Genomic DNA, 12,588 nt, shown 5'->3' with positions numbered 1-12,588 from the left:
AAAAATTAGAAAGAGTTTGAACACAGGTGACTTGCATGGATTGACAGTGCTTTCCCGCAGAAGACATGGGCTATCAATGAAACTATCAAATGCCAAGACTGGTTATCTCCCTACAAGTTATCAGTTATGGGGACTCTATGTAGGGATTCCTCAAACAACACAGGTTATTGCTGTCGTTGTTATCGAAACTGATGGTAAAACCCTTTTGTTAAAGATACAACATGCTTGGATTGTAGAACAGAGAAGCCAAGCCAGAACTGACCAGAAAATGTTCTCCATTTTGGCTAACTTTGATATACCAGAAGAAGGCCACAGGGAGGGACAAGGTCATCAGTGGTATTGCCCAGTGCTGAACCATGAATGCTACCATACTGACCAGCCCATCAGGCTACACCCACTAGTGCAACCGTGAAATGAAGATTAGAAAGATAATCAAGCACTTTGGATGTGAGCCTGTTCCTCATCAGGAAATCATACCTGATACTATAAACCTGGTCAAAAACCCACAGCCTGGGAACTCAAGGGACATAGTGAAGAATCTACTACTGTTGTTTCACTGCATGGACACACTGTCCAAATGCCTTTTAAATATCTCTGTTTATACCATAGGCTAATGTTCTCATCTTAGTCAAAGAAGCATCTCTCTGCTGTGCACAGTTAATGCAGAGACTTTTAACTGATCAACTTGCTGGGGATAGGTGACCGTTGTTGAGTATCATCCCACCATGGGACATCTATATTAATCCTGCAACTCAAGACCCAGGGAACACTGCAGAGGAGGAGGAGGGGAGAATGCAAGAGATGGATGATGGGAGCAGGTCTCTGAGATGCTGTTTTCTGGGCATGGTACGGTCACTGCACTCATAGGCTCACTGCTGCTGTGCCTGCCCACACAAGATCAAGCCAACAGCCTCGGTCAAGCATTCTAATAGGCAACAGTAACGGGACTCAGAGGGTTATAAAAGAAAAAAAAGGAGAAGATATGAAGTGGAGGATATTCAGGGGGCTGTTTGGGGGAGTGGGAAGGGAAATTCAGGGTAAATAGGATTGATATATACTCTATGTATATATGAAATTGTCAAAGAACAAATAAAAATATCCTGAAAATGTAATTTGCTCAGTTTTGTCACAAGGTTGCTTTTGTTTTTTCACATCCAAACAAAATCCCACTTTTGCTTTTCACATCCAAACAAGGAGGTATCAAATATGCATTGTATGTAATATGCATATGCAAATCCTTGCTTGCATACAATACATCTTAAAGTGGGGGATGCTATGGCATCTTGGGAACACAATATTCACTTGCCAGCTCCTTTACACCCAGGCTCACCTCCATCTCCACTTTCTTCCCAGCAAACAAGAAGTGCTCGATCATTTCCACCGCCCTTTCAGCATGTCCCCTTCCTTCAGTCTCTCTCCCTCCCCTAAACTCAAAGGACCAAGCTGGGCTTCAACAACACACATGATTCTCTATTCACCATGTTCATCTTCTCTCAGGCTCTCTTGGAACCCATATCTCACACCTTCCTACCTTCTTGGCTGTATCAAGTGACTCTCTATATGAATGGCTGAGCTTGAAGCCACACCCAGTAAATCCTCCAATCCTCCCAATACTGATGCAGATTAGCAAGTGCAAGATTACTCTAATGAGCATCGTGTGGAGAGTGGTTCTTGATGTGGGTAGTTGAGTGACCCTTTCACATGGGGTTGCATATCAGATATCCTGCATATCTGATATGTATGCTACAACATGAAGTAGCAATAAAAATAATTTTATGGTTGGGAGGTCACTACGACATGAAGAACTGCATTAAAAGATCCCAGTATTAGGAAGGTTGAGAACTGCTGATGTGGAGGGCCAACAGACAATTTATTTTAGAACTGTACTACACAGCTGTCAAGACAACAGTATCTTCCCTAAACCAATCCCTGGGTTCTCTGTCTCTATCTCTGTCTCTCTGTCTCTCTGTCTCTGTCTCTATCTCTGTCTCTCTCAGTGTGTGTGTGTGTGTGTGTGTGTGTGTGTGGAAGAGACAGAGATAGACAGAAAAAGAGAAAGTGACACACCCTAGTACTTTCATAAGCATGGTGTGTGCATGTCAATAATACATAAAAATGCAAACTATTCAGGCAACTTGACTGTGAGATTTGAACATCTTTATACCATCGCCCAACAAACAACGAGAGCATTAGTAAGGGTCTAGGATGAAGAAAGGATCCTTGGAGCTTCCAGTTTAAGCAGGACTGCTAGAAACTTAATTAGAAACTTTGAATGGAGGTGGAAACTAAAAGGCAGCAATGAAAAATCTGAAGGTGCCAGCCATCTTTTCTTCTTCAGTCCACAGTGGTGTCTTGCCTATCAGCCGTGAAGGGCTTGCTCCTCTACCTGGTATGTGCATGGTAAAAAGTCACAATTGTACCAATCATATGACTACCCACAGTAAACACATGACAGAGTCCATTCATTTGTTAAGGATGCATTAGAACACTCCAAATACTCTGTATACTGGGACAAAATCACCTGCTGTGAGAGCAGCCTTGCAGAAGGACAGGGCGCCATTTCTTTCTGCTTAGATTTTAAGAGATCCTTGTGGAGTCTCCCAACAATGTCATTTGTGAACTGAAACTCTCAAACCAAGAAGGAATCTTGAGTCATCTAGACCCAGTCATCTCTACACTTTCCCTCTAGAGCCTCCCATACCATTCAGCCTAGCTTTGATAGAATGTGATTTATAGTATCAAAACCCAAGTTGACTTCTGTGGAAATCCCTCACTGGCCAAGGCACCGGGTTTTGTGGTCCTTCTTTTAGACAACATGCTTTCAACATTGGACGGCAGTGATTTTAATTTGGTTTGTTTTTGTTTTTGTTTCCTCCTAAACATTCTTTTTATTTCAATTACCCTGTCTGTGTGGATACGTCCACTTGAACAAGCATTTCAACAGTTAGAGTGTGAAGCATGTGCCAGGTACTGGGCTGAGATCTAATGATCTGGTAAGAAAAAAGCACACACACACACACACAGAGAGAGAGAGAGACAGAGAGAGAGAGAGAGAGAGAGAGAGAGAGAGAGAGAGAGAGAGAGAGGTCGTTTTCTTCTGGGATCTTAGCGTGCTTTCATAATGCTTAGACCCTTAGACCCCGGCAAGTGTCCCTCGCTTCAGGAGGTTAATCACTGTCCCCTTTACAAGCATACTGGTCCACAGAGAAGGAGTCTATAAGGTCAAAGAATCATGTCCCTCTTCTGGAATGTGCTCCAGTTACCTGGGAACCTGGAGTTCCTGCCTAGATATATATGAGCCTGCTCCCAGGACCTGCAGGATTTTCTTCTTCATGTCCTAGGCTAGAGGACTAGGGGAAGAAGCCATTTTTTAGGGATTGGTATGAATAGAACTTAGAATCAGAGTGGTCTGAGGCTATCTCCATTGGCTAATGAAAAATTCAGACAAATCTAAAAGTTGTACATTCAAACCCGTTCTCCTGGTCACTCTGAAGGCACAGTAGTCAGGTTGAGAGTGTAGAATGGATTATATTTAACAGTTGGTTAACTGACTTTATTACTTGTAAATATTTTAGCCTACGTACATGAGCTTCTACTATCATCTTTGCCTAAGATCTGTAAGCTTTAGTTGTGGACTTGTTTGTTGTGTAAGGAAACGATGATGTAGTAAGCACACAAGGAAACACAAAACAAAACTGCCATTCCTAGAAGAATAAATACCCTATCTGGTTCTAAACTGCTCTTCTCAATCTCCACCTTTGAGTTCTTAGTGCATTTGGCAGGTTCCCCTTCTTCACCTTGTAAAACCTTTATTCCGAGGTCCAATAGCCCACTACGCTGGCTAAAACCTTCCTCGTTACTTTTGCTCCCTGTGAACAGAGCTTTCAGGAAGCTAGCCCCAAAGAATATGAAAGCCACCCAAGTTTGTTAAATTCTCCAAGACCTGTTTCCTGCTTTTTCTTAGAGCCAAAATATGCAGCCCCTCCCTGCCCTGCTCTGGGCTGCATCCTTGGCCATTAGCCTCGCCCCCAGGCACCCCACAGCTTCCCATGGAGCAGGTGGTTTCACTCTTTGAGAAGGCACACTTTTCTCTCATCTCTTCTGCGCTTCCTATCAAACCTCAACCTTTCAGCCGGAATCTGTTTCTTCTCCCTTGGACTTCAGCAGCAACAGAGAAGCCTTCCTGACTAATTGGAGGAAAAGTAGCAAATTCCTATGACTCCTCCATTACTCTCTTTCTGAATAGGTATCCACCCCACTGGCTGTTTGGAAACCTGCCTCTTTCTTGTTCGGATAATAACGGCATTCACTCAGGTTCATCATGTGTGTGTTCTTGATCTCTGTCAGACCCTGTGATGTCTGGATTAGACTGTGACATCCTAGAATACAGGACCACATCTAACGTGGGTCTCTTAGCCCCTGTTCAGCAAAGCAGCAGGCTTAAGTTGGCTCTTAATAAAGACTTTGGTGCTTGAAACAGAGGGACAGCACTCTGTGCCTAGAGCATAATATGTGCAAGAGAAGCCATCCATGAAAGTCCTCAGCCCTCCTGCCAGCCTGGGAGCTGGGGCACACTTTAACAAAGCAAGTGAGAGCTGTCATGCACCTGAGAGATAATAAACAGTAACAGAACACTGTCACAGCTATTCTTGTAGTATCTGACTTGGTGTTCAGAGTCACCCTACAAACAGTGAACTTTACAAACAAGGAGTCTTAGGAAACACACCATTTGGCCATGTAACTAGTTCATCACTCCAATTAGGTCCATCTGGCTTAAGGCAGCCTCAGCTTACCAACCACGGTGCACTGTTCTTCCAGGGGGGATAAGACAGCATTAGCCACAAGTAGACAGTGGAAGAATATACAAAAGCCCCTGTCATACACTCTCAGGCCTCTTTGAACACAGTCTTATTGGAACAAATGCCTGAGAGGAGAACAAAATGGCTACTCGGGAACTTTGCAGCATGGTGCCAACAGGTTTTCAAGGCATTTGTTCACACCCTATCCTTCCTTCTCCCAGATCTCCAGATCCCCTCCACTGTTGCTCAAATATTCTAAGTCTGCTCACATTTGGATTTGGGGGTCTGTTGTTTCAATGGAATGCTTCTTCTCAAATCTGTGTCCTGCTGGGTCCTCCCTATCACTTAGGTGTCAGCTTAGACGGAGCCCTCTTAGGAAGGCTCTTCCTATATGTCCCATGGAGTATGGATGCACGTGTCTCATCCCTTCCTCTTCCTTCATGCTTAACTCATCTTCCTGTCTGTTCCCGTCTCACTTGTTTTCACTGTGCTTCTCCATCTGAGATCACTTTGTTTGTCAGCTAGTTCATCTACCCGTCTCTGTGTCCCTCCTGGAAGGCCAGCTTCAACACAGCAGAGCCCTCTTTTGCTTTGTTCCCTCACAGAGGCTGAGTTCTGGAGCCTCGGCGTGCTGTAGCTTTGCATCCATGTGCGTGCAAGAATGGATGCAAGGTCCTCAGTGGAAACCTGCAGGCGTGAATTTAGCAACCTTCCTGTAACCCCTCATCACATTACAGTAAGCATTGCAAAAAGAGACCAAATCTTTATTTTTGTCAGTCTTTTGGATCCTAGAGCAGCAGCAAATGAGAGCGTGGTGTGTGGGAGGGAAGTTTTTAGTTCCTTTGTTTGAACATGGGAAAGACCAAGCTGTTTGGGTGGCAGATCGCTCCTCTCCTAAACCAGGTAGAGACAATTGCTTCACAGAGCTCTCTCTCTCTCTCTCTCTCTCTCTCTCTCTCTCTCTCTCTCTCTCTTTTGTCTCCCTTCCTCATTGAAATTCTGTGAAGAAAAGTGAGAAGAAAGCTGGAAATGGTGCTCTCCAATCTAACACGACACTTTCTCTAGTTACCAGTGTAACACAGTCCCATTAAAACAACTTGGCTCTGACAATGAACAAAGCCGCCCAAACAAGATAATCATCTTTAAGAAGTGTTTGATTTGGTCTGGTCTCAATGCAGACTCAGCCCCTCCCACCCTCCTGCATAATAAGAACCCATTCCTCTAGTGACGTTAGCTTTTTTTATTCCAAGCTCCGTTTATGACACATAGTAAAGATGATAAACAACAATGGCAAAAGTCCCCAACTGCTGATGAGACCTTGTACCACAACAGGGCATTTCATAGCATTGCTAGTGATCTTTTTTTTTTTTTCCAATAAAATACAGCTTTTCCATGATTTAAAAACAAAAAACCCATGTTAATCATATGTTAATCTCTTACAAGGTAGTTTCACACTTCTGGGCTCTCCTACCAAGATATGGGAAGCAAATGGTATCTCATGGAAGTTGGAAAAGAGGCCTAGAGGGGTAGAGTTATTTGAAGAATACTTCACAGCAGGTGAAATATTATCTCAGCACACGTTCCAAGACTTGCTGTTTTCTAGAGACAAGAGAGATCTTGCCAGAAGGCACGTTTCCAACAGCCCCTCTGATATGCACACAGGCGCCAGCCCATATGGGAGAAGGAAGAAATAGCTAGGGAGTTAATAAGCAAAATCACTCTATGTTTTGGAGAAGCTGAGGCCCCTGGATGAGACAACTCCTGACCTCATCTTTGCCATTAGCCACAGACCCACACACCTACAGAAGCTTGGTATTAGCAATGGAGCAATGTGCTAGAAGAAAGGCGCTGAGTGAGCAGGGGAGGACCTCCTTGCCCACCAGCATTCCACTTGCTGCTCTAGGTTATCATAGTCATAAGAAGGAGGAGCCCAGTCTCTGAGATCCTTATTCCCTACTTCCTTTCATAATGCCCAGGCTGCAGCCCCAGCTATCACCGGTCTCTAAGTGCTCTGCCCATTCAGAAACATGGGAAGAAAAATGAATGAAATTGTCAACGAAGCCTTCAGCTCACATTGTAAGCAAGAACGGGGCTTATCAGGAACACCAATGTAGCGTCCTGCTGCACTGGCTCCTATCCATGAAGACCCAGACTGCTGAAGAGATCGCTCAGGTGAACACAGAACCCTGCCTGCATTCCAGTCAGATGTTCCCCCTTCTTGCATCACTAGCCAGACCTGATTTACAGGTGAGCCTTTTCTACCTGGGACTCTGTGATGTGTTCTCACATGTCAGGACTGATATGGATTAGCACATCTATCCAGTGGACACCAGACAGTCAGTGGACTGACAGGAGGGCTTTCTGTGGAGATCTGAATAGATAAGAAAGGGAGACTTAGCCTGAGTTGAAAAAAAAAAAAAAAAAAAAAAAAAAAAGAAATCTCTGTCCCATGCCATAGATGGGGAGCATTTAAGGGAAGGCAAGGGACGGGGGAAAGATCTAGCAAGATTCTTTCACTTAAACTCACTTTGATTTAGAATATCTGCTTCCAAGAAGAAAAAGTCAAGATCACCAAAAAGTGTCTTGGGAAACTGAGGTAGTCTCAAAGAAACAAAACAAAAACCATACAAAGAGGATTTGTGTACTTCCGTCTGTGAGAATAGGAAGCAAGGACACAAAATCTTGCACAGTTTCAGGAAAGGAAGAAATGTGAATGCAGAGCTGAATATGGGCTCGGGGTGGGGTGTGTGATTTTTACTTGCAAGAAACCAGCTAAGAGTGGTTTTTAGCAACAAGCTTGAAGGTCCATCTGAGCCTCTTATTTCATTGCTTCTGGATCTTCTGTTTTGAGGTGCTGATGGAAGTTTGGGGATGAAATCGAAAAGACTTACTTTGGGAGAGGGTACAAAAATCAAAGCCAACTGAGCTTGTTACCAAACAGGCTCCCTTGGGTATCTATTGGTCAGCTTCACCACAAGAAACATTGAGAAACTCAAAACACTACAGCCCTTGACACTCGACACAGCACAATGGTTCCCTGGGGCAAATAATTAAATGGCAATCTGCATGACCTGGAGATACCACACACCAAAGCAGGGGAGGGGGAGAGGACTCACCTGTTCTGGTCCCTGGAAACAGATGCGGCAGAGGGGAGTTCTCATACCACTGTCCAAGCTACTTCCTAGAGAGTAGCAGTCCTCGGTTTTCTCCTTACAGAATTCATCAGAGGAAGCACTGCTGAGCAGGGAGGCAGGTGGCCCTGTGGCTGGGCCATCCCAGTCATCTTCCACAGGAGGCAAAGGTGGTGGAGGTGGCAGAGGAGGGGTCTCCCTGCCCACCGTTTCTCGGGGGCCCCTCCAGCCTGCCCACCCCCCGGCACCCAGAGCCGGAAGGGTGTTGTTGTTGGCCGCCACACCAGGGAGCTGGGGGTCACCGTGCATGGGCAGGGGCGCTGGAGGGGGGCGCCTCAGTAGGAAAACCTTCAGGTCATTGAAGAGCATTCGGCAGCGGCACTTGAGGAGACCCTGGTGGCGCAACATCTGTGGAGCTGGGGTGCACAGTCCACAGCAGTACCAGCTACAGCAGCACCACCACCACCACAGCAGCCCACCCAGGGGCATGAGCATGTGATAGGGAGGCAGAGGACTGACGAGGGGCAGCTGGAGTCTTTGAAGAGGTGGGTAGGGTGGGGCTTGGGGTCCACAGTGTTCCTGTGTTATGGAGGAACCTCCTTTCTTATTGGCTCTTCTTATAACCCCTCCAAGCAGCAAATAAATGACACACACACCCCCTAGACTGACAACTGTGAGTCAATGATTCTGAACGCTACTAAGGAAATGCAAAATAAAAAAGTTTTCCTTGCTCTAGAAGCCCCGCCCCAATCTCAGACTTAGTTCTGGCTGCTGTCTCCTTTCTGTCTTTGACTCCAGAACACTGCTGGGAGCAGGGAAATAGAAGAAGCATCAAGGCTGGGATGCATGACCATTGTCTAACTATTAAAAGTTCCCAAAGAAAGGGTTGCTAGGCTCTTCTCACGTCCCTAGGCTGTGGTAAATCTCTTTTATATAAAAGGGTGGATGTAAATCAAATTTGGAGCAGCTTAGGGAACCCAGCTCAGTAAAGAATTGAGAATTGCACATGAGAGAGAAAAGATAGACTGCCTCAGGTAGTACGAAGTGGTTGCGGGAAGGCAAGGTTGGGTGGGGGTAGGAGAAGTTCTAATTCTCTTGGGCAGAAAACCGGGGCAATTAACCCCCAGCAGCACCAGAGTTTCTTTTAAGAGAGGAATGGGGGGGGGGGGAGCAAGGCTGGTTGTGGGTAAAATTGGGCAAAGAGCTTCGCCTTGTGCTTAGCCTATGCAGCCAAAAGGCTACACAGAAGAGGTGGGATATAGGGCGGTGGACCGGGAAAGGACAGAGGAAAAAGAAATCCTTAACCCTGGGAGGGCTGCTGCCTTCCAGACCCTAGGGTCCTGAATAGAGGAAGGTTGTGTGTTTGGGGTTGAGAAGGTGACAGAAGGATCAGAGAACGGAGGTAGCGAAGAGGGGCGTGTGGGAGGGAACAGGAAAAGGGAATAGTTACATGATCTCAGCCCCCAGCCCACTCCAGCTGCAGTCTGTAAGTCGGAGGCCCCTCCCCTTGGTTCCATCAAAGGTCCCTTCGGGCGAGGTTCGAGAGCTGGAAGATGGGTAGGTCCGGGCTGGAAAGTGGCCTTGTTTTCTCCTCCTCGTCCTCTTCTGGGTCGCCCTCCTCCTCCTGTTCTGGGTCTGCACGCGCCCGGCGCTGCTGCTGTGGTGGCAGAAGCGACTGCTGGTCGGCGTCCTGGTGTCTCCCAGGCGGGGGCTGCTCCGGCTGGTCCTCTGGCTGCTGCCCGCGGTCCAGCGCGGTCGCGACTCCAGGCTTCATGATCCTCCTCCTCTTCCTTCCCGAGGGGCTGGCCCTGAGCCCCCGCGCCCGGGCAGTGCTGCCATGCAACCAGAGACAAGGCAGGCGTGGGGGTAGGGGCGGTGGGGAAGTGATAGGGAGAATAAAAAATAAAATAATACTAATGGAACAATTCAGTTCTCGGATAATCAGGAAAGAGTGCTTCTGGTGGGTGGGGGCGGAGGAGGGCGGCTGCCAGGTCCTGTCGACAGCTCTGCCCCCGCTCCCCCCACCTTGGGCGGCCTCGGCCCGCTCTTTGCTCCCACCCCCACGCCGCCCCTCCTTCCTCCTGCTGCCTCTGGCTGGCTAGGCTCGCTTGCTGTTGCTACCTCTCGCAGATGCACCGAGGTAAGGCTTGTTTGTGGTGTAAGCTGAAGGTGGGGAGGAGGAATAGAGACGGTGTGGTCGAGATGGTCAGACAGACGGCACTTGGCTCCAGCTTGGTCCTGGAGACTCCCCAGAACCGTATATAAATATATCTCTTAGAAAAGCCGAAAAGGAAGCAAATCAGATTCCAGCCTGCTGCCAGGTGTTGTCTTCCGCCGTTGCTCAGCACCCGCCGCCGCGACTGCTGCCCCCCTGGCTCAGTTCCCGAAGGGGTGGTGCTGGAAGGGAGGTGCCGGGGCGATAGGCTGACGGTCCGAGGACTGGAAACAAGCTTCTTAGAGAGGAGAAGGCACCCAGCTACTTCCACCCGAGCGGCCGTGAAACCGCTGCTGCGTTCAGCACCTGGGTGAGTGGACAGCTCCCACCCAGACCCCCGCGCGTCACGCCAGTGGGAGCTTGACGCAGACGCCGCTGAGGGATGGAGGAGGGAAAGAGCGAGAGACTAGAAGAGAGGAAACCACGGGAGGAGAGAGAACTGTTTGAAGGAAGAGGATAGGGAGGAACCAGGGGAAAGGGAGGTACGAAGAGAAGGAGGGATTTAGGAGAGGAGGGAGGAGGCAACGAAGAGTAAAAGAGGCAGAATGGGAACTTGGGTGGTGGAGTGAGGCGTGTATTCACTCCACATCTTTTCCCAGATAGAAAGAATCCTGGTGGACAGTAGGATTCGTAAGCTCCCTGCCTACCGTTCCCTCTCACCGCTTCCCTCAGCACATACACACCCAACACAGTTCCCTTTTAACCAGAATCCACAATGCTCTTCTTTACACGCACTTAAAGTAGATAGATGTCACTTAGTATTTTTGGAAAAGATAAAGTTTTGTGACTTCCATATTGAAGCTGGCACCTGATGGAGATTAAATCTCTTATGACTTAAGAATTCACGAGAAAAGTGTGTTTTTTAAGCCTTCAAGCATTTTTGCCCTCTAGAATTTAAACTGCAACGGAAAAGGAAATGTTCTCTCTCCTCTCCTCTCCTCTCCTCTCCTCTCCTCTCCTCTCCTCTCCTCTCCTCTCCTCCCCTCCCCTCCCCTCCCCTCCCCTCCCCTCCCCTCCCCTCCCCTCCCCTCCCCTTCCTTCCCCTCCCCTCTCCCTTCCATCTCCATCTCCTCCTCCTCCACCTCTCTCTCTCTCTCTCTCTCTCTCTCTCTCTCTCTCTCTCTCTCTCTCCCCTCCCCGACCCTGCATTGTGTTTTGGATTCATTTTTATTTTCATATGCCTAAGTCAACCTAATATGCCTTGGCTTGAGGTAAGGTACATATTTGTTATAGAGCCACCATTAGCATCGTCATCTTTTTACTTCTAGCCGTCATGTTCTTTTGTCTGTGAGTCATAAGAATCCAGGGCACAATATAGCCACATACTAACTAATATTCCCAGTCCCCCCATCCAAATCTTCCGAAGGGCCACCAGTGCGGAGAGATTTGAAGTTGGCTTTCATTTTGTCTGCCCTTTCTTCTTATTTGTGCCATTCTAACCCATCCTTGTCAAGGCATTTCCAGTGAGTGGGAGAGCATCCCTAAATGCAAAGAGACCCAAAGAGAAGGAAGCCAAAACCAGGCTGTATCAATACTTTCTACTTACAACTGCAAACTTTGGCCATTTATAATTTAGAATCCCACCCCACCCCAGCCCTGCCACTCCTGTAGGGTCAGAGACTTAGAAAACACCCTCCAATGAGTCATCTTACACAGCTGGGCTAATTATGCTGATGCACTCAGACATTCTGAAGCTATAGACAGAGTAGAATGTAAAATCACTACACCAAAATATCATTGGCATGAAAGCTAGGCTCAGTGAATCATAAGGAAACTGCCCTTTTGTCGGTGTCTCCATGGATGATTCATTCCCTTGAGCCCTGGAGAACGAACGTCTATCTCTAGGTCTTGGCCAACCAAGCATGGCTGCTTGGCTGAATCATGTCTCAGCACCTGACGTGAATGCTGAGATCCTGCTTGAAGTTAGTATTTGAAAATGGTGCTGGAAAATAATTAAAATGAAAGGAAAGAAAGAAAAAGAAAATAGTGCTAGGCCAGCAAGATGGCTCAGCAGATGAAAGTGCTCGCCCCCAAGCCTGACCTACCTGAGTTTGGTCCTAGGGATTCCTGATGGATGGAGAGAACTGCCTCCAGCGGCTTTTTCTCTGACTTCCATGTATGTATCATGACATACAATGCTCCCCCACATACACACATATAAGAAATAAATATGATATAAACAATGCCAATGTTTTGATAACAATAAAACAATGCTTATGTTATTGATACTTGCATGAACACTGCTGCAGAATAAACTTTATTTGAAAGCACCTGTGTTCTATATTACCCTGCATCTGCCTCTGGCACTATGTATATTGCTCTATAAAACTGACCTCATCAGATGCTTGACTCGCTCCGTATAACTTAGACCTCCTTGCATGGACCAGTATTTCTATTTTCATCAGCAGCATACCATGCAGCACCCAAAGACCAACAGATGAGC

The 12,588-nt window shown here is 47.1% G+C and overlaps 1 protein-coding gene and 1 long non-coding RNA gene across 3 annotated transcripts in view; one reads left to right on the top strand and one right to left on the bottom strand.

Annotated features, from left to right (window-relative positions):
* The window catches only part of Marchf4 (membrane associated ring-CH-type finger 4), a 107,135-nt gene extending 97,200 nt beyond the window's left edge, over positions 1-9,935 (bottom strand). The window contains exon 1 of the mRNA XM_034497906.2: positions 7,916-9,935. Within this exon, the coding sequence (XP_034353797.1) occupies positions 7,916-8,425 (510 nt within the window). The 5' untranslated portion in view covers positions 8,426-9,935. The remainder of the gene's footprint in view (positions 1-7,915) is intronic.
* A 129-nt stretch (positions 9,936-10,064) lies between these two features.
* The window catches only part of LOC143441799 (uncharacterized), a 33,969-nt gene continuing 31,445 nt past the window's right edge, over positions 10,065-12,588 (top strand). The window contains exon 1 of one of the 2 annotated variants that reach the window (XR_013109488.1): positions 10,065-10,455. This is a non-coding gene — a long non-coding RNA (uncharacterized LOC143441799). The remainder of the gene's footprint in view (positions 10,456-12,588) is intronic. The other variant, XR_013109487.1, reaches the window with a different exon arrangement.

Source organism: Arvicanthis niloticus, chromosome 3 (genome assembly GCF_011762505.2).
Source record: "Arvicanthis niloticus isolate mArvNil1 chromosome 3, mArvNil1.pat.X, whole genome shotgun sequence".
NCBI classification, from domain to species: Eukaryota; Metazoa; Chordata; class Mammalia; order Rodentia; family Muridae; genus Arvicanthis; species Arvicanthis niloticus.
Note: the sequence above shows the minus strand (reverse complement) of the source record. Positions and strands in the feature narration are given on the sequence as shown.